The following is a 22,203-nucleotide window of genomic DNA, read 5'->3' on the forward strand; positions in this document are numbered from 1 at the left end:
GTCCTTCTCAATTAGTAGTATTTATTGAGCTTCTATTTTATAGCTAGCATTCTTCTAGACACCATGGGAGTCTAGAAATAAAAGGTTAGACTATATGTCTGGGGGCATTTGTAGCCCCACATTATATGCATATAGAGATGTATAACATCTCATTTATTTTGATGCCCTAAGTAACATTAAGTGGGTTGGTGACATGTTGATACCGATCTGAAAGAGAGGGTCAGGTAAAAGATTTAGAAACCCCAAGCCAGAATAAATAGTACTTCTTTAGAGGAAAACGTAGGTCCTCGTTCCAAAATACAGACTACCAGAAGTGAAAGATACGTTCTGAACAAGCTATCGTCTCGATAACAGTTTCATCAAATACTGTAAGCTTCTTTGAGGGCACTGCTTTTCCTTTCCTCTTTGATCCTCTGGTTGCCTGACGCAGCATGCGGCTTGTGGTGAAGGTGACCTCTGACCCCTGGCCTCTAAAACTTACTGTGCTTGCCTGCTGAGGCACGTTTACCCTTTGGCCCCCTTATTGTATCTCATCTTGGATTTTTCTTCACACTGAGAAGGCTGTGTAGTCCATTCTTCCTGTGTCCACTATGGAAAAATGAACCATGGTTCCCTTCTAAAGGACCAGAATCTCAGGAACTTTCTGACTGACTTCAATTCTGCTTCCCCACAGCGCTTTGTAACGATGCCTCCTTGAACAGCTGAGATTTGCCACCGATTGTGTTTAGGCTGTTGCTGGGCCCAGGATGATGGATGAGGATAAGAGAAGGTCTTTTAGATCCTGGGGTCAGTCTTCTTGCTTCCGCAGCCTCCCCAAACAGGACTGCATGGCCAGCCTTTCAGACTCATGAGGGGAATCACTTCCATTGTTGGTGGAGTTGTGGGAGACCACTGCTCTCCTAAGTCAGCAGAGATGAGCCTTTTAGCCTGCCAGCTATAGAATTTGAGCTCCGGACAAAGGCAGGAGGAATTTCAAAAATTCTGTCCTCTTTCCTTTTCAGTGCCAGTATAGAAGTTTGGTTGTTAGGAAGGAAGAAAATGGCAATATTTTTGTTGTAGAACTACCATACATCCTCCTGTCACTGAATTAATGATTGGAAATAGCACTCAGCTTGGATTTATTGGTAAAAACCTCATTTCACTATTGTGAAAAAGAGGATAAATGCAAAGCTTATTTATAGTTTATAAATCCTAGTGTTTTCAAATATTAGCATATTCATCGTAAGTTATGGACCTGCTTTCTTAAACCTATGTCTTTCTGTGTTTAATAAGCTAGAGTTTTGTTTTGTCTTTGTTTTGGTAGAACAGGAAGTTCCTCCTAGAAGGATTGAGCATGTGATTCCACAAACAGCCAGCAGGTGGCAATATGAGGCAGTATTGGTTTTTTCCTTCCTCATTGCCTGGCTGACAGATTGGCTTGTTCCCAGAATAAATCAAAATCAGACCCAGATACTAAAACCATGCAGAATCTTATTATTTGTGACTGACACTATTAGCAATGTGCTCAGAGCCGTGTTTTAACCCATCTATGGGGAGCTGCCAAGTCCTGTTGAAACTACCCAACACTCGCTCCCTTCTGTTGTCTCATGTTGCTGTCCTTTTGCAACCTGAAATTGGTAGGAAACAAAGAATGATCCTGAAGCTGCATCATCCCTGGGACTTTCAAACCAAATTATAACCATCCCGAGCAATATATTTTCTTTCTTGCGGTTCTTTCCTGCTGAATTAGTCTCATTTCACACATCTCTCCTACTTCCCTTCATTGCCAGTATCCTTCCTTGAAACAAAAAGAAAATTAAATCCCAAGTCTTTAAAAATTGGATCCGTTCTTATGATTTAGAGATAAATCTGGCTTAAACGTAGTATTTAGACAGACACACAACACAGGATAAATCAGTCCTACTAAACAGAAGGGACTGTTTGAGCCATCTTGAGCAGTCTGCAGGACCCTTGACTGAGCAGGTAAAACAGTTATCTTGTTAATTGAATATTATGAGTGCGTAAATTGGTCTTTTAGATTACACTTGCAAAGGAATGATAGTATATGCATGTGTTTTGCTGGCAAGTTATTCTAGAGTTATGTCTTGGGTCTTGTTGACAGCTAAAATGGGGAAATACTCCAGACAGGTTCTTGTTTAGCACAAAGCAATGGGGAATAATTCCCATGATTTCATTGATTTTTTTTTTTTAATACCCAAACATGAGGGTTTACAAAATAATAACTCTACATTTTTATGTATTTTTAATGTAGAGTGTGGGAAGCTTAAGCTAATTGGAAAAGTTGAAGGTTTGAAGGGTAGTTAATTCAGCAGTAAATATCCTTATTGACTTCATTTATCATGTTTGATCTGGTAGTAAAAGAACCATGCAGATGGTCCTTTAATGTTCCTTTCAGTACTAAGATTTTGTGAAACATCTTTTAAAGAGGAGTAGGTGGTGTAGGAAAAAAATAAATGTGCTATTTTGGCTTCTAGGGAGGGGAGGGGAAGCAATTATTTTTAGAATATGTTCTAGTTACACCCAGTTTTAGAAGAAATAGAAGAGTGTATTTTAATGTCAGCGAATCCTTCAGGGGGATGAAGTCTGTGGAAACACATCTTTCAAATCCTAGTCACTGTGATCGCAGGGAGCACACACATAATTCACGTGTGTGTGTGCACGCAAGGGCATCTGCACGCACACACATGCACGTGTATATTACCACAGAAGCGGTGGGGGGTGATAGAAGGGTAAACCTATTAGAGTTTCCTGAACAAAACATGGCTAGACTTTAGTCCACTGTTTATGTGACAGTGTTGCCAAACTTAGCATTCCTTATGCTGAGGGAGCTACAGAGGGCACGTAGTTGAAATACAGGAAAAGATGAAAGAAAGGATGAAGTCAATTAGAACAAAATGCTGAATCGCACTATTAACATAATGGCAAGGGATTAATTGCGCAAGCTAGCTGTAACATCTTCCTCCAGATGAAAGGCAAATAGGCACTCTGCTGTAGCAGAAAATCGCGGTGTCGTACATACACTCGTCTTGATTTTTTAAGAAATAATTTCCGGATCAGAGTTTCTGGCAATGTTAACTGTGATACAGAACACACCTGTGATGCAGGATGAACTTGTTTGAGTCCCAGTGGAAATTTTTGCCATGGATGCTGCTTTCACTTGGGCTCTGTGTATCATAGCATTTTCTTTTGGATTGCACGAGTGATTTAAGTCTTTCAAGCATTATTCACACCCCACTCCATGTATAGCATGCAAGCAGTTGGGTGCTCAAGGGATTTTCTTAAATAAAAATTGTCTTTCATTCAGACATTAGGTATTCAAACAAATGTTGATTCTGGATATGAAAACATACTTTCTGTTAGCCCCAGCAGTTCCTTCCAGTATATTAAAAACAGTAGCATAGTCGTATTGAGTGTGGACTTGACACACCAGTTTATATACTAATTTGATGAAATATGTGTCTATCATAACATCAGCTTTATTTTACTTATTTAAATGGGAAAGAAAGGGACTACATCCATCTGCAAACTGCTTTGTGAATAGGGTTGTTGGTTCGGTTTTTATGCATTGTTTGGAGGTTAAACAGACAAAACTTCTGACAACTGGATGTTTTCTTTCCCTTTCACTTCCTTGTGACAGTCTCTTTGGTTGATCTTTGGCTGATACTCATGCTCCTTCTCCTCACCCTCGGGGCTCCTGCCATTCTTGTGTAGGTTCTGATAACCATTCATTCATTCTTGCCAATTGACTGCATCTGAACTGAAGCATGGGTTCCTGCTTAATTATCATCTTAGCATTTATTTGCGTCCTAAGCTTTTCCTTTGTCAATTACAGGGAACACATTTCTCATGTTACGGAAGGGGTAAGGTGGTAAAGAGATAATTTGGACACCCAGGCATTTTTAAAGGTATTTCTTCATTTGCCCACTCAACAGATATTTATTAAACTATCTTTTTACCTGGCCTGGCATAGGTGTTGAGGGTCTAGCAGTGAGCAAGAGAGGTCTCTGCTGCCGGTCATGGAGCTTCTGGGTCTGGGAAGGATCGAGATGGCCAGCTAAGCCCCTCACACATAGCATCTGATTTCATCCTCACAGTACTCATTTAAGAAACTAATTTATACAGAATTTGAGTAAATTTGTAAGATCCAGTCTTTGAAGGCGGTCCTCATGCTGGACTCTCTGCAGCTTTTCTTCTCTTCGAAACTACCACATCCCCCCACCCCCCCACCCCCCCACACACACATTCTTAACCCCTCCCTGTGGTTCCCCAGCCTTTGTTCTCCCTTCCCCCTTCCCCAGTTGATTCCCAAGTAAGTTAGTTTCTCCCAGATTCTGATTTTGTACTTTTTATCTACTTCCTTTTTACCAGTATGCTGATCTTCATCTGTGTCCTTGGCTCAGGCTCTTGCCCTGTTTCCAGCTTTTCACTGGTGATTTGTTTGAACTTGTGTTACCACCTCTGGCCTCTGGAGCCGAGCGTTTGTGATAAATGCCAGATTACTGAATTATCTCCCCTTTTCCAGGAGGAGGCTGGTTGAAGCAGCAGAGTTGTGACTCTGTGGGTTTCTAAGAACCACAAAAGTGCCCCAGCCCCCGGTCTGCCAGGGGGACCCTCAGAATCGGCCCAGGCCCCATCTCCTCTTGTCCTCCTCCCTCACTCAGCTTCAACCATAGATTACCATGGAAGTGTTTGGCCTTATTTTAGCCAGCATCCAGTTTATTTTCCTAACTCCACTCACATGTTTCTGGGGTCACAGAACCCATGCTTCTGTCACTGACCCAGAATTTCACGAAGACCTGTGTCTTGGATGATGCCTATTTGTCAAGAGAAGTCTTGGTCTGTTGTTGATTTTCTGGGTGTGGGGGCCTCAGTAGGTGGCAGGTGATAAGAGGCTTTGGATGAGGAGAATCAGATTGAAATCCAAACCCCAACCAGGTAAATGTAGGCAAGTTACCCCCCTTCTGCCCACCCCCCCCCCACATGAAGGTTAATAATACGGTTATGAGGATTAGCTGAGACTCTCTCTGTACAGTACTTCGCACCCTGCCTGACCTGGAAGAGGTGCTCCTTGAGTATCAGCTGTTGCTGTGAATGTGTGTCACACACACATTTGTTGTGAATCTGTGGCTGTCGGACAATGAAGTCAGATCAGAGTTCGTAAGCTTCTAGCTTTGATGAGTAAGACAGGGCAACCGGTTGGCTCCTGCCTGCTTTTGAAGAGAGGACACAATTCTTCAAGTCACTTCTCTTATCTGGCTGCAAAAAGAAACTATTGGAGACTTTGGGGTTAAAAACATTGCTCAGGTCCAAGTAGTCAGCATTACCAGCCTGTCTATTTATTGTATTTCTCACATGGCAGGTCAGGCATTCCATACAAAGACTAAATTTTCCACAAGCTGGGGTATTTATTATTGAATGCAGTTGGTTTTCTTTTTCTCATTTTTGTTCTGATTAGATCCGTTTGCCATCCCTTGTTTCCTGTCTCTGGTCTGCAGATGGGCTAATAGACGACAGTTTTATGCCAGTGACCTCAGTGATTAAATGCTGTTCAGGTGGTAGAAAGGTATTAACGATTTTCTTGTCTCGTCTTTGAAGCACATCCTGACTCCGAGGGCTGTGTCAAGGGAATGAGGTTAAGAAAGTCTTTGATATGAGTTCCTGTACAATCCAGCGCTAACTTTGTTTTCTTCTCCAGGACCTACAGATAGAACGAGAGAGGAGTTCATATAATATATCTGGTGGCTGCACAGCCCTCATTGTGGTTTGCCTCTTGGGGAAGCTGTATGTGGCGAATGCTGGCGATAGCAGGTGAGCACATTCTCTGTCTGGTTCTTCCTGGTCTCTAATGCCTTCCATAATTTTTATCTGGTTTAAAATAGTGATAGGAAATAAAATAACTCTGTTTGAGATTAGATATTGAGAAAGATGATCTTTCTCCATGTAAATAAAGTGCATCTAAGATGAATCATCTGGCTGGTATTAAGAGGTAAATGCTGTCTCGTACCTGCCCAGAGTAGCAGGTCACGTATAGACCTGTGATTGATCTGTATACCTGGGATTAATACCTGTGGCTAATCTAAACTGGTAGGATACAAATGTGTTTTGACTTCAGAACCTGATCTGCAGTAAAATCTTAGCAGAGGCATAAAACAGGAGAGGGGAAGGAGGAGAGGGCTTTAAATGAAGGAAGTGTTTGGAAGGGACTGGGGAGGACTCTGTAGCTGCTTCTACTTCTGCCCAGTGACTTTGCTCCGTCCCCTCCCAGAACCCCGTGAGTTTCTCCCTTTGTGCACAAGCCCTTAAAGGCTCTAGTCTCTTTTCTGGGCTCAGCCGAAAGGAATTTTGGCCAAGAGATTTTGGTTAACCCCTAATCTATCCAGCATTATCAGGAATAAGATACATTTGGGTTTTATTTTAAATTACTAATGTGTCCTCACTTAACGCGCAGGGAATTTTAAACTTCTAGGTTTTGTGAAAAGTGTTCTAATACGTATTACATACGTGTCTGTCCCCTTTGGTAACAACATAGGTTGGCTTTCTGCTAAAGACCGACTCTTTGTTTTGAAAGCAAAGTACTAGACTCTGTGCAATACGTCCTTAGAGGATGGGTGGTTTCCCTATGCAGCCTACAGTGTTAGGAGGCCCTCGTCCCTCAGTCCCCTGTCTCTGGGTCACGTGCCTCTTTGAGCATCCCTGCTTGCCCTTGGCCCTGCTCCAGGTCTGTCCCCACTGCCTCCCCTTCCCTGCAAACCTCAGGTCATGGCCGAGGACTGACTCCTGGCCGAAGACCAACTCCAGTAGGCAGCAGGGGAGAAATTTAGCTTTGACTTCCATTTGCAAAGCAGGACAGCCTGAGGGAGTCTTCATTCCCTAGAGGGAATCATCCTTTCCTGGTCTTCCCACTGAAGATTCCAGAGAGTAAGGAGAGTGAACTGCCAAGGCAGCAGTATTTGGAGTTTGACAATTGATGGCTTTTGAAGGTCTGTTTTATTTAATGTGTATGTGGATTTCCATTAAACTCTATAAGCTATCTCCATTTCAGCATGATGTTTTGCTGGGTAAATGGAAGTGTCTATAAGATACCATGTTTATCCTGTGGCTTCCATTCCTCAATGTCTTGTCAGAGTCCCAGCAGGAGACAGACACCTACTCAGGTGGGTCAACTGAATGAAGCAGTGAAAGGAACCCCGCACAGGGGTCGGGCTGGGGGTGGGGCACTGGGGCTCAGAAAGACTTTTACACCTGAGGCCTGCAAGACCCAGAGAGGACTTGCTCCAGCAGAGCCCAGGAGAGTGGGGTCATGTGTGAGGGCCCCTGGGCAGGAGCTACAGGAGAAAAGGGAAGAAATACTTTGACTTCTTTCTCTTCCATCCCCCACCTCTACCCTCGCCTCTTGCCGGGGCTGCCCCGTGGATGATCTCAGGTGGGAGCCAGGTGACAGGGAGCCCACGGAGTACTGGTCATGGAGGTCAGCCAGCTAGGGCATGCACACAGACCAGGGTGGCATCTCTGGGGGGGGGGGGGGGCAGCTGCAAGCAGCACCCCTGCTGTCTCCCCTTCCCTTCTCCCTGCCAGGGTTTGAGCTTCTTGCACATAGGAATCTTCCATCTCCAGGGGCCTTTTAAGACTCACACTGAGGAGCAGGCCTTTGGGCCTGTTTTTCTGTTCCAGGTCTTGTATTAGTTTGGAGACAGATGAGCAGGTAAGGAGGTGATGCCCTTCTCTTCTGAGTGAGACTGAATCAGCAATTCAGCCGTTGCACTCATATCCACCCTAGGCTTTATGTCTAGTTCCATGCCCTTTGCAATGAGTTTGCTTTTCTAGCCCTTCCATGCCTAGGGAGGTGACAGAGTGTCTTGCTCCCTGGGAACAGGTCCGCTCCTCATCTCAGGAAGCACCTCTCACCAGATGATCCCCAGAGAAGAGAACCCAAATTTCTGGGCCTGGAGTACCTTCATGTTGGATTATCCTCTTCATAGATACAGCTGCTCCCTGGGGCCTTCTCCTCATTTTTGAATCTAGTTTTCTTCAAAGCTCCTAGCTCTTTAACAGAGCCACTTACCCAGCCATGCCTTCTGTCCTCCTTCCCGGAAGCTCCAGTGCCCTGTCCAGGATCTGCCAGTCTCCAGGACTCATCTTCTGGACTCTTGTCCCCACCCTTCCCCCACCCCACCCCTTGTGTTTAAAGTGCCAATTTCTAGATCAGATCTTGAACTCCACATCTGTAAAAACAGTGGTGGTGGACTAAATAATCCCTAAAGTTTCTGGCATTCCATGTATATTACCCCATGAGGAATGACACTTTTGGAAGATAAAGTGATGCTATACTTGTTGATTTTCAGTAATTTTTATTCTTCTTAGAGTCAGTTTTTGAAATCTCAGTATAACACAGGTTCCCATGTTTCTAAATGTTCATAAAAGTATGATATTTTACAGGTTCCCAATAGTTTGAAAAGCCTGATAGGTACTTTTATCCTCATTAAAGCTATAAAGCACACACACGCACGCGCGCACACACACACACACATATTATCCTATGATAAAATAGCATCTTTAAAAACCTAATAAGCTAAATTACATGTGCAGTGTTCAGGCTCCAGTATCTAGGTATGAATTGGGGGTTTTATGGCTGATCGGTTGGATTTGCTGTTCATGTATGGGTCAAATGTCATATAGAAATCTAAGAGCAGTAAGAATTGTTATTTGTGTTCACCATCTGGAGGATAACCTATAGGACATATATTCATTAGGGTGCTATTTTTAGCTCTTGTATGAACAACAGATATTCACTATCTTCTTCTGTAAGATCATTGCCTAGTTTATGTGCCAATAATATAGGTATTTGAATTTACAAAAATAGTCAGTTATTCCCCAGAATCAACAACTAAGTGAACTTTGATCAGATTTACGTAAATGTGGGTCCATCATTACTTCTGAGCAAGTAGTCATGAATCCAAGGGCTGAATTTAAACAGATGATTAGAGTTGACAGAGTTCTGTAGCAATAGGGCCCTGATTAATTCCTATTTTTTCTTCTTTATTGCCAGACATTGGCTGTTGTATGTTTACTTTAAATCTTGACAGGTTTTTTTTTTTTTAATGTTTTATTTATTTTTGAGACAGAGACAGAGCATGAACGGGGGAGGGTCAGAGAGAGAGGGAGACACAGAATCCAAAGCAGTCTCCAGGCTCTGAGCTGTCAGCACAGAGCCCGACGCGGGGCTCGAACTCACGGACCGTGAGATCATGACCTGAGCCGAAGTCGGACGCTTAACCGACTGAGCCACCCAGGCGCTCCAAATCTTGACAGTTTTGAGAGTGAAAACAAATCTTTGTCATAGGTTCACTACCCCATTATTATTCACACTCAGGGAAGGAGAAGCATTGCACTGGTTTGATTCGGAAGCTACTGGTGGTAAGGAACTATTTTCTGAGCCACTTAGCAAACTGTGAACCATTTGATTCCCCGTCAGGCACATGTATGTTGGCAGTTTTTTTCAGGAGGGGCTGCCTCCTGTTGTTGGTGGCTTCGTGGTTTTTGAGTCACTGACTCCCCTCGGTGTAGTATGATGCTCCTCGGTCTACAGTGATGCCAGGTGACTAGTGCAGAGTTTGGGACAGACTTGCCTTTCTTTCCTCAGCGACTGGTGCACAGCCTGGAACAGATCTGCCCTTCTCACCTCAGCCGAGGTAACTAGCTGTAGAGGAACACGCAAGAACTACTTGATGCGTGACAGTTGCTTTATTTTTCCTAGGCAAAGGCAGCCGACTAAACACCTAGGGGATCATAAGGGACTAGGAAAGAAGCAGATGGTGGGCGGGTTTCTTCTTCTAGCAAAAAAGAACTGGTCGTGTGCAAATGTCATGCAAAGCAATATGCAAGCTATCACCCATTGTGTTTGAGTCATTGGCTCCTTAGGGCTCGGAGGGATTCTTCAGTTTGAGAAGATGCTTTGAATTCATTTTAGAAGATGATTTCATTTTATTTCTATGGAGCTAAGGCACTAAGGAGGCAAAGCCGGTGCCACTTATTTGAAACAACGTCTGAAGGTTTGGCAACTGAGACTAGGTGAACTCATTCAGATGAAAGAACATCGTTGAAGACTTGTTAACTTGATGATTCCACTCTTGCCAAATTTATAGTAACAGGACAAGAAGACATAAGTGCTAGGCACATGTTAAATACCGTAACATAATAAAGAATTATATCCAATTCTCTCAGTAATTTAGTGACAAGCAGGCATTGTTAATGTCAGATAGGTATACTGAGGCACAGCAAAGTGATTTCCCCCAGCTGGAAGTCAGAGTGCCACATATATATATGTGTGTGCCATATATATATATATATATGTATATATATGTATATATACATATATACATATATATATATATATATATATATATATATATATATATATACATATATATATCTTAAGTAGGCCCCACACCCAGCATGGGGCCCAGTGTGGGGCTTAAACTCATGACCCTGAGATCAAGATCTGATTTGAGATCAAGGGTTGGACACAACTGACTGAGCCATCCAGGTGCCCCCAGTGTCATGTGCTTAGTGCCTGTACCTTGGGATTTCCCATCCGTGCTAAGACTTACAGGGTTTTTTTGTTTGTTTTTAGAGACATTTTCACGTCTCTAAAATCAAGAGTTTCTAATTAACTTTTTTTTCTTTCCTACTTGTATGTAAAATGATGGCATACATTATAATCAGTGGCATCTTTGATTTTACCTGAAAAGGTTTATGGAGTGTAAACCTTTGAGGGGATGGCTGCACTTAAAATCTATTTTAAATACATTGCAATAGTGAAGCAGATAAGCTTTGAGTGGTCCAGTTCATTCATTCATGATACAAGGAATGCTATTTTCTCAAAATGAGGGCTGCCACCCACTTTTAAAGGTCTCAGAGTTCTGTGATAGCATTGTAAATTCTGTGTTTTAATTTTGATGATTATCTATTGAAAATAACAAGCATTTTCTGGATTGCCTGGCTGACTATGTTGTAAATAATAACTGCCTTGAATTCAGATCCCCATTTTGTCATGTTCAAGGTCCTCCTAAGGAAAGATCAGGAAGGTCAAATGTGTTCATGATGTAGCTCTATCTATAGGAGTGAAGAAGCATTCCACTAATTGTCCTTAAAATGAAGCCAGGAAGTCCAGCCAGGGTGGCTTTCTTTGCTATCTCTTTCCCTCATTTTTAATTGTCCAGAATTATCCTCCATCTAACTTACAGCTTTCCATACTCATTCAGAATATGGAAAGGTGAATTCCTCTGGTAAGTCTGAATTTTCTTGAGGATAGGAGTTAGGTTTTAAACAAGACTGCAACATTTCTCAGTTCAAAACCAGTCATATTTCTGTGGTGTTTTGTCTCTCAGCCTTCTCTGCTTTGCTAGTGGTAAGACAGTGAAACATGATGTAACTTCCTCCAACCCAAGAGAATGTAAAGAACTATTCCCTCCTGTTGATGTTCATGGACATAAATGCCCGGTACACAACCTTCCTGAAACTGCTTACTCATAGGTGGTTCGTCTATCCATACCTGCCCGTGAGCTGCTTCTTTGATAATGGCCTTCCTTTGAGTCCAGAAGTATATTTGATCTTCTTCCATTGACTACATTAAGTTCACCACATCTCTCACTGTGTTTCACAGGTATCTGAAAAATAGTATGGAGAAAAGTGAAAATTAACTTCCATTCTCTACTGTGAAAGTTAAATTGCTATTTCTACCTTTTTCTGCATGGCTCCCTCTCTTTTCTGTATATATTTGCATAATCCCTTAGCTATACCCATAACCTGTAGAAGGGAATAGCAGAAAGAAAATATTACTATCAAATACTCACAAATACATGCAAAGACATAGAGACTGTGATGGCTCATAACAGTCTCTCCTTTTCCTATCAAGCCACTCACTGTCTACACAGAGGGCATGTAAGAGACCCTTCTCTCTCTGGACTTCCTCCCTATCTCTTCCCCTTGGATATTTTTGAACCTGACCCTGACACCCCTTGCCCTGAATCAGTGGTTCTCAAAATGTGGTGCTCAAACCAGCAGTAGTATCTGGGACCTTGTTAGAAAAGTAAATTCTGGAGTTCTACCCCAGACCAACTAAATCAGAGACCTAGCGTATAGGGCTTTAGCAATCTATGGTTTAGCAAGCCCTCCGGGTTATTCTGAAATATAGAAGAACCCCTGCTCTGAAGTCTACTCCTGGCATCTAAGAGAGCCAGGAAGGAGCCACTGTGTCCTTAGGGTTTAAAAACTACAGCTCTTCCTGGCCTGTGGCCAAAGTGCCCAACTCTGAAGGCTATCCAAGCATCCGGCCCTCCTGGCTGCATCCAGACACCACATGCTGGAGGGCTTCTGTGGTGATGTTCCCCCTTAGGCTCTCCGATGCTGCTGCCTGAGGTGGAGGGGCCCTGCCTGCACCTGTCAGCTGGCTGCAAATTCCTTTTTGCCAGTCTCCTACTCTGGAGCATAGGCCCTTCTCCTTGAAAAGTGTGAGTTAGAGTAAAGATTTCTCCTATGGTTTAGCTCCTTATCTCAGATTCCCACTGACTGCTGGATAGTTCTGAAGCCTCCCCCCCCCCCCCAGAAGCCCCCATTTGTCTCTGAAATGGGTCAAGCATGCCCCTGTGTGGACTTCTGGTCTCTTATGGTTGGGCCCCTGGCAGAGTGCACTTGTGGATGTGGTTTCCCCATCCCACCCAAATCATGCTTTGAACAACTTTACTCCCATGGAAGGGATGGGCCGGGAAGTCTCTTGGCATTTGTAGGAATGGAATATTTGCACATACAAATACTGGCATAAAATGGTTCATGATCGTACCTTTTATCTATCCCTAGCTGCTGAGATAGGATGAAACAGTGCATCAGTGTCACGAGGGAATTTTCCAGTGTAGAATCCTAAAGTTTTATCTTTGGGCCACATTGGCCATCACCATGATTTTTAGGGTTTAGTCATCTAATTTGTTGATCATGTGAAGTCAGGTAAGATGAGCTGGCAAGATACAGAAAGACCTTTAGTACCTGGCAAAGTGGGCTACAACTCACCAGGTGAAGTTTAACAACAGTGAAGGTAAAGTGTATTACCTGTTGAAAGGGGGGAAAAAGCTAGCAGGATATAAGAGATGAAGCTTATCAGTGGCTCACATTTTTTAAAAATGTATTTAAGTGGACAGTAAGTTCAATCTGGTCAGTGTGGTGTAGACACCAGAACTTAATGTAATCCCAGACTGAAGCATTTGAAGTATGAGGCAAATAATACATAATGTTTTTTTGTTGGCTTATTTTGTCTCAGGCATTCTTTCTAGTTTCTAGGGCTTTACATGAGTAACCTGATTAATCCTCACACCAGCCCTTTTGGGGAAGAACTATTATTAATCTTGTTTTACATGTGAAGTCTCTCTCTAGGTAACACAATTCAACATGTGCATGAATGGACAGGAATATTCCAGAGGCCAGAGTGGTGAAGAGGTTTAGAACCATGTTTGAAGGGATAGAAAAAAATGCAGACCAAGTAGAGTTTGTTAGTCACATGGAAAGATAATTTATATTGATGTAAGAGATCTTTGGATATTCGTCAGGTACGAGGGAGCGTGGAAAGGGTTGTTCTCTGTCGGGGACAGAGGTGATAGCCACAGGAGGAAACGGCAGTGGTTAGGAACATGGGCTCAAACTGCCCGAGTTGAATCCTGGCTCCGCCACTTGTAGTTGTATGCAAACTTGGGCCAATCTCACGTGTCCAGTGGCTCAGTTTTGCTACCTGTAAAGGAGATGATGGCAGCACCACTTTCCAGGGAGGACTAGATGAGCAGACGTGAAGAAAGCATTCAGCACGGGGCCAGGTCCACAGTAACTGCTCAGTAATGGTTAATTGCTTTATTGTCATTGTACTTGGTACAAACTCAGAGCTGAACACAGATGCAGGGAGCTGCTGTGGAAAATGCTGGGTTCTCTCCTAAGGAAAATATTTGTGCATCAGCTCTATGACCACCTAGCAAGAGTGTTGCACTAAGTAATTTGATTTTTCAGGGTCCCCATTAAGTGCCATGTTTCAGTGACTTTAGGGGAATCTTTGAAACATTGTGATGTTTCCTTTTTCCTTCTTATAAGAAATTAATGATCTCATGATTTGTATTAGGACAGGTACAAAGGTTTCCTGCTGTGCAATGATACGTTAGGTAGGCTAAGTGTGGAAACAATAGACGCTCAAATTCACTAGTCTGGAGAAGCAGTGGCTTTGTGTCTTGCAGACATCTGAGGACCTGGCATGAAGGAGGCTCTGTCGTCTTTAGCACTTGGCTTCCATGGTCTCTGGAGGTACGCCTCCATCTAGTCAGCTAGAAAGGGACAGGAGCCTGGATGGGGGTGGGGAGCAGTCAAGGGAGGTGTTTATGGCCCTGGCTCAGAAGCAGCACCTATCGTGTCTGCATGCTTTTCACTGGCTAGAATTCCGGCGAATACCCATCCCGAGAAAACAAGGCTTCTGGGAAATGTATTTATTCTAAGTTGTTTTCCCTGGACCAAGGGAATTTAATATGATAAACATTTGGCAGATTTAGCCACCCCTGGGCATTGAGAAGGGAATTCATGGTAGGTTCAGTTAGTGATCGTGTCTTTGTTCATTTCTGGTACATTTTTCCCCATTGAGCTGATGAAGCTACAACTTGGATATCATTGTTTTTTAAGCCCAAACAGTGGTGATCTCTTTTGTTGCTTTAATTTTGTCACTGTTAGTTTTAGAAGAGGTGCCATAAGTTCAGCTTAAATTGTCAGATAGCAGAGAACTAGCTGTTTCACCATGATCCACTTTGATCTTGGAAGCATATTTGAATAATGAAAAAGCCTGCAAGTAAACATCATACTGAATATATTTGTCTTTAGGAAGTTCATCACAGAAAGCAATACTTATTTCATGCTAAGGAAGAAAGATGGCATTAATCGGGTGTAGGCTATGACTATACTGATGTTTTAGAAATTTCTGTTCTTTTGAGGTTATTTTAAAATTCTTATTATGTTGTAGAGATTTTTTTTTAATTTTTTTAAAAAGTTTATTTATTTATTTTGAGAGAGAGAGAGAGAGAAAGCAGGGAAGGGGCAGAGAAAGAGGGAGAGTGAGAATCCCAAGCAGGCTCCACACTGTCAGTGCAGAGCCTGATGCAGGGCTTGAACTCCCAAACCATGAGATCATGACCTGAGCTGAAGTTGGAAGCTTAACCAACTGAGCCACCCAGGAGCCCAGGTTGTAGAGATTTTTTTTTTTAATTTTTTTTTTTAATGTTTATTTATTTTTGAGACAGAGAGAGACAGAGCATGAACGGGGGAGGATCAGGGAGGGAGACACAGAATCTGAAGCAGGCTCCAGGCTCTGAGCTGTCAGCACAGAGCCCGATGCGGGGCTCGAACTCACGGACTGTGACATCATGACCTGAGCTGAAGTCGGACGCCCAACCGACTGAGCCACCCAGGCGCCCCGTGAGATTTTTAAATGGCATACCGGTTCCGGTCAATAGTTCCACGAAAGAAGCCATTGTTATTTTAATATCACATAGATGAGCAAACCCCATCACAGAGCCTGTACCTTTGCCCGACATCATACTGTGCACTGTGCAGCTAGAATTCAAACTGAGGCCCGTGAGTCCCAAGTGCGTGTACTTAACCACTACCCGATTCTGTGTCCTGACTTATCCTCCCCCACCGTGTAGCTACACATACACTTTGGCTGTGGGTGGGTCTCCTTGGCCACTCTCTGAAAACCTTATTTTAGGTTTATATCTTATTTTTTTTATTTCACGTTATCTTTGTTTGTTTGTTTTTAAATAATCCACATACGTCTTGCTTGGGTTGTTAAGACAAGCCAATACTGAGTCAGACATCGGGGCCACCAGTCTGAGGTATGAAGCTGACTTGCATCAAAACCATGCCGGGTAATGACCTGAGAACAAACCATCCTCCTCCGTCAGGAGGAAGTGGGGCCAGCTGCTACTTTATACCTGCGATGCTCTGAAACCCTTTATGAGGTGTTCTGGAAAACTACTTCCCTTTGGGAAGGTGCCAGAAGGATGAGTCAAAGGTACCATGGAGGGGTGGAGGGGTGGAGAGGGGAGAGACACGAAACTAATCCCGGGCGGTTTTATTGGCTCCACCAGCCGAGGGGCAGGCTGCAGCAGGAGCGGTGGTGTGGTGCTTGTGGTGGTAGCAGCAACGGTAGTGGTCATAGTAACATTAGTGGGCACTGCGGTGGGGGCCAGTATTTAAAACAAACATAAAAGAGAGTCTGCTCCTGGGGCACGGGCGGCTCAGTTAAGCGTCCACCTCTTGCTTTTGGCTCAGGTCCTGATCTCACAGTCATGAGATCCGGCCCCACCTGGGGCTCTGTGTTGAATGTGAAGCCTGCTTGGGATTCTTTCTCTCCCTCTCCCTGCTCCTCCCCTGCTCTTTGTCTGTCTCTGTCTGTCTGTCTCTCTCTCCCTCAAAATAAATAAACATTTTTAAAACATGTTTTTTTTTTTAAAAAGGGTTCACTCTTCACATAGAGGGCAGGATGTAATTCTAAGGGAAAGGTGGCACCTACCTCCCAGGCTCATAGGCAGCCACTGACCTGTGAGTTGCTAGGTCAGAATGAGAAAGGAGGTAAGCTTTGAAAAATGCTCAGCCTTAATATTCAGTGGTAGACAAAGTGCTAGGGTCACTAATTCAGGGCCTCTGAGGGCCTGAAGGTCAGCACTGGACAGTGGGGAACTACCAGGAGCCCAGGTCATGGCTTCCTGCAAGGCTCAAATCTGGGGAGATCCTGTGGTACAGGTCCCAGGGGATTGAGCCCCATCAGAACTGGTACAAGTGGCATCTGAAAAGTTTCTCTGGGCTTGGGGTTTGAGGCATCTTATCTGTCTATTGGCATCTGAGCCGAGAAGACGGCGGAGGAAAATGGATCAGGGCCTCAGGAGTGCAGGGAGCTGAGCCGGTCAGGTTGGTTTCTGGCTGGATATTACTTAGTGGTCACCAAGTTTCAGAGCTGTGGAAGACATCTCTGAGATCCATTAACAGGATCTTTTTAACTCCACTTGTTTCCAAAGCAGGGAACGGAGGCTCAGAGAGTGGTGTGAATTTTGGACCATCTCACAGCTGGCGTCAAGTTTGGAGTTTACCTCCTGGTCTCTGGGCTCCCAGCCCCGTGCTCTTTCTGCTACCGTCTCATTGAGGCAACCAAGGGCAGCATCACGCATCTGTACTCCGGAAACCTTCCTATTTTTTTTTGTTGCTTCAGGGTTCTGTATTTACGCTCTTTTGTCTTAGGCATATTAATGTTATCAGCCAAGGAGAAAATGAAATATTCTTCATAATGCCCTCAGGCGGGTGGTGGCTCAGCAAAGGGTTAGTGGACAGCAATAGTAGGGCAGAAAGAGTATTGGATGCGAGAAACAGCCGATCCTACTGAGTGCACACGAGGCAAAATCTTGCCAAGGAAAGAAAAGGAAGGGAACGTGGGTTCTAGTTTCAGCTCTGCTCCTGGCTATCAGTGGGAATTCGAGAAAGGCAATTTCTCTGGGCTTCAATTTCCTTATCGGTAAAAAAAAAAAAAAGTGGGAGGCAGGGGATTTGGGTTAGACCAATGGTTCCTGGAGTGGTTACATAAGAATCAGCTGAAGTGCTTCCAAAAATAAATAAATGAATGAATGAATGAATGAATGAATGAATGAAAAAACCTCCAGCCCCACCTTACTGATTCTGATTCAGTAAGCCTAAGAGAAGCCTAACAATTTTTTTTTTAACCCCCTGAGAGAGTGCACATTGGGCATTTATCTCATGTGGCTGGTACATAGTAGGCACTCAGTATATGTTAGCTATTGTGTGTATTAAAATAGAGAGTCAGAGACGCTAAGTGTTGGTTAGAAGTGTAAGCTTGCAAGCCAGGAGGCCTGGGTTTGAATTCCAGCTCCATCATTTACCGTGTGACCTTGAACAAGCAATGGAACCATTCTGTATGCCAGTTCCCTCCTCTGTAACATCAGAATTTTAACAGTCCCTGTATCACAGAGGCATTGCGAAGATTCAATGAGTCAATTTGATTCAAAAAATAATTGAATGTCCCCCGTGTGCCAGGCAGTACTCTGGGAACTTGACACTTAGTTAAAATGGAGACAACCCCCCCTATCCTCCTGGAGCTTGCATTTTAGTGAGGGGAAGACTGGCAATCAATAAAATAAAGACGCAAAACACACAGTGCATGTAAAAGCATTATTACATGCTGATTGAGTGTGTTTGAAGTATTCAGACAAGTGCCTTCCTGCCATAGGGAAGCATCTAATAAAGTTGTTGATATTGATTATCAATATATTACGATTACTGCTGTTACTCCTAACACTTTAGAGTCTGCCACTTTAGTAGGTCTTAGATTGTCATGAAAATAGGATGCAACGTAAAATAAATTTTACAGTACAGATGGCTTGACTATGAAAGAGCTACATTACCTCTGGGACTGATGTAAAAGCATGTGTTGGGAACTTTTCAGATAGCATTCCTGTTTTGGGACTCTCGTGTGGAGTACAACCCATCTTACCTCATACTGCCGCCAGAGGTTGCCTCTGGACTCTAGAACTATGTTCTTACCAGATTGGATCTGGACAACATGCTGAATTCAAGTCAGCACATTCTATACGACCATTGCCGGTGGAGGACGGGGGCGGGGGGCTCCATGTTGTTTACAGTCATCCTTGAGGTGCATTGAAGGCACACTAGGCAGCCCTTAATATTCTTTCCAGCTCTCAAGCTTTGTGATTTTTTTTTTTTTAACCTAGTGTTTTGGCAAGCATTGGTTGTCTCTAAGTAACACAGAAAAAGTCATCCCCGACCCCCACCCCCCAGCAAAACCCTTCAAAAAGCCTCAAGCCTCTTAGGCATTCAACAAACAAACAAGTTTTGTGTTGGTTTTTTTTTTGTTTTTTTTTTTCCTTGCAAGACATAGCTGTGAAGTCAAGGTCATGCTTCCCAGGGAGCTAAGCAGCACAAGAAGCCCTCAATCATGCTGCTGGGCGCGGAGCCTGCCTGACCCTTTGCGTTGGGCTGTGCTTGACCACCCAGCTCTGGGATCCTTGCTTTTCTCTCCCAGTGGCATGCCAGGCAGTAAAAAGCCTTTCGCAGTTACAGAGTGGGAACTCATTCCCTACCATGGGCCTTCAGACCTGCCTGCAAAAATTGGATTCATGTCATTAATTTTCACACCGATTCATCTTTGTACTTGCCCCCCCACTGGCCCCCCAGGGTTTGGTTCTTTCCTATGTCAAAGTTTATGTATAGTTCCACTCCCCGCTCCCACACCCTCAATCGTGTTCTTTGTAACTCTGAGCTGGCAAGTCAGAGCCATAACTGCCCCCAGGATTCCAAGGACATAGGGTCACTCTTCTAAGCAGGCGGCTCCAGTTCTCAATTGGCTAGACTATACTCCCTCTTCAGACCCTTCATTTAAATGAAGTCATAGAGCAAAGTCTCAGTACATAAAATAAATAAGAATACTTGTGGTAGGGCAGTTATAGACTAGTTAGAACACAGATTCTGGAGACAGCCTAGATGGCTTCTGGTCCCAGCTCTGCCACTTATTTATGGTGCTGTGTGACCTTAAAGTACCCAACCTCTCTGTGCCTTTGTTCATTTATCAGTGAAATGGGGTTGATGAGACACCTTACCCATAATAAGGTTGGTAGAAGGATTATAAGTGTGTAATGTGGTAAGTGTTACCTAAGTTCCTGGCATCCAGTAATTGTTCAATACATGTTTTTATTACTATAATGATCATGATTATTATCCCCTATCTCAGTTGCTTATGGTTTTTCTATGAAGTTTTTATTTTTATTTTATTTTTTCAAGTTTTAGTTATCTTGAGTGTGTGTGCACACACACACACGTAGGGGAGGGGCAAAGAAAGAGAATCCCAAGCAGGCTCCACACTGTCAGTGCAGAGCCTGACACGGAGCTCAAACACACAAACCATGAGATCAGGACCTGAGCTGAAGTCAAGAGTCGGCTGCTTAACTGACTCAGCACCCAGGTGTCCCTCTGTGAAGTTTTAAAAACCACCGCACGGTACTGTGCTTTCAGCACCCATATTGTCATATAGTGCTTTTGCCTACAGAAGGCCCTGAATAAATGTCAAATAAAAAGACCTAACCAGCCATTCTTCACGCTGTGTTCCAGAAGGGATGCTTAAATGATTTAGGTTGTGTGCAGTCTCTCAAACAGGTTTGTTCAGGCCCTAGAATTGATGTTGGTGACTCCATAGCCGTTCCTTTTGCCCTCTGTTTGAGGCGTGAGTGCTGCCTCATGGGATGTTGCGTAAGGCTTCGTGTGCATGTCGTGGCCACTGTGATTGTGTTGTGTAACAGGCTAACGTAATATCCACTTAGGAACACCCGCACACACACACTTTAGCTTTTCCTGGACTTGGGCTCTTGTAGAAAACCTCGTTCCCAAATAGTGTAGGTTTGAAGGTCAGAGCCTTTTGGAGAGATGAGGCCACACCAGGAAGAGCTAGACTAGCGAGTATGTAATTACGTGATGCCAAGGCATTAGTTACTATTTTACTGCATTGCCAGCAGGCAGTCTTCTGGTTGACCCGACATTTCTATAAGAACTTTGAGGCCTACCACACTGGGAATGTCCAGTGGTGCTCGAAAGAGAAACAGCACTCGTGGGTTTCCCAACATATCTGTGCATGATGTATGCAGTGTGGGCACATGAGAACGTGTGATGAGCTGTGCAAAGTAAGCATGTCCCAGCACAGTACTCAGCGAAATCGGACAGAGAGCCAGACAAACCCCAGCAATCTTTTCTGTTAGAGTTTGGCGTTTCACAGAAGTTTACACCCTGCTGTATCTAGCTTCAGAGATCTACTGATTATTTCCACCAGTGTTCTTGGTCCCGTCTCCTCCCGAAACCCAGACTCTACCTAAGCCCTCAACCCTCACTGTCTTCATTCATTCCCTCTGCCTACACACATGTCCCCTCTCTGCTCTGTTCTCCTCTGGCCAGTTCCTTCTCCTCAAGACCCTCCCAGGAGACAGCTGTTCCTGTCTCTACTTCTCCCCTCCTCATGGCCTTAACCCTAGCCCCATCACTTCCTTGGAATACAGTTTTCTTCCCCCACCTTACTCACCCTGCTTATGGAGGAGCTGACTAGCTGCTCTCTAAACACTTTCCCTCTTCCTCCTGGGCACGGAACACTACCCTGCCAGCCTTCTCTGCACTTAGGCGAGGCTGTGTGGTTTTAGCCGAGGGGTTGTGCGCAGAAGTGATGGGTGCCACTTCTCCGATATGACCCACAAAAGACCCATAAAATGCTGTAATGCTTTAGTTGTGTCTTCCAAAACAGTGTATCCAGGTCCTAACCCTCAAATCTGTGAATGTGACCGAGTTTGAAAATAGGATCTTTGCAGATGTGATTAAGAGGGAAGTTAAGGTGAGGTCATCCTGGATTAGGGCGGCCCTAACCCCAATGACTGGTTTTCTTACAAGGCCAGGTGAAGGCAGAGAGAGCCAGGGAAGATGACATGTGAAGGTAGAAGCCAAGTTGAGAGTTAAGCAACACGGGTCAAGAACGCCAAGGCTTGCCAGGACACACCGGAAGCTAGAAGAAGCAGAGAAGGATTCTCCTGTAGAGCCTCAGAGGGAGCAGGACCCTGCCGACTCTTGATTTCAGACTTTCAGCCTCTAGAATTTTAACAGAGTGGATTCCTGTTGTTTCAGGCCACCGAGTTTGTGGGGATTTATTCCAGGCCTAGGAGACTCTTGAGCACCCCATCCTTTCATTCTCCCTGTTCTGGGATAAGAGGTTGACCACCGACACTGGCCTGGGAAGTATGTGCTGAAGCGGCCAGAACACCCAGCCACCTAATTCCCTAGGACTCCCTCCCCCGACCTCCCAATTTGCTAAGTGGACTTGATGTTTCATATGTGACATAAACGTATCATGTTAAGCCACTGGGATTTGTAGGGTTTATCTGTTACAGCAGCTAGTAATACCTTAGGTGAGACACCTACGTCCAGAAGGGACTGAAGGCAGCTGCCATAAATGCATAATTTGTCCCTTCTGGAAGCCATCTCTTTGGTGGCCTCAAGGATTTTACTCTGTCTCCTGCCCCTAAAATGCAGCCCACCCCGGGGCCAGTGGCTCTACACCCCACCCTCAGCCACCTCATG

General features: G+C 44.2%; 1 protein-coding gene and 1 long non-coding RNA gene across 4 annotated transcripts in view; both read left to right on the top strand.

Moving 5' to 3' along the window:
* Positions 1 to 22,203, top strand: part of PPM1H (protein phosphatase, Mg2+/Mn2+ dependent 1H) — a 259,081-nt gene that overhangs the window by 129,076 nt on the left and 107,802 nt on the right. For all 3 annotated transcript variants that reach the window (XM_053895781.1, XM_053895780.1, XM_053895779.1), the window contains exon 4: positions 5,696 to 5,808. In XM_053895781.1, the coding sequence (XP_053751756.1) occupies positions 5,696 to 5,808 (113 nt within the window). The remainder of the gene's footprint in view (positions 1 to 5,695; positions 5,809 to 22,203) is intronic.
* On the top strand, positions 5,816 to 8,333 carry LOC128775072 (uncharacterized). Its single transcript, XR_008419699.1, has 2 exons — positions 5,816 to 7,702; positions 7,874 to 8,333. It is a non-coding gene; the product is annotated as an uncharacterized LOC128775072 (long non-coding RNA).

This window comes from Panthera pardus, unplaced genomic scaffold (genome assembly GCF_024362965.1).
Source record: "Panthera pardus isolate Hobbes unplaced genomic scaffold, ASM2436296v1 HiC_scaffold_6, whole genome shotgun sequence".
In the NCBI taxonomy this organism is placed as follows: Eukaryota; Metazoa; Chordata; class Mammalia; order Carnivora; family Felidae; genus Panthera; species Panthera pardus.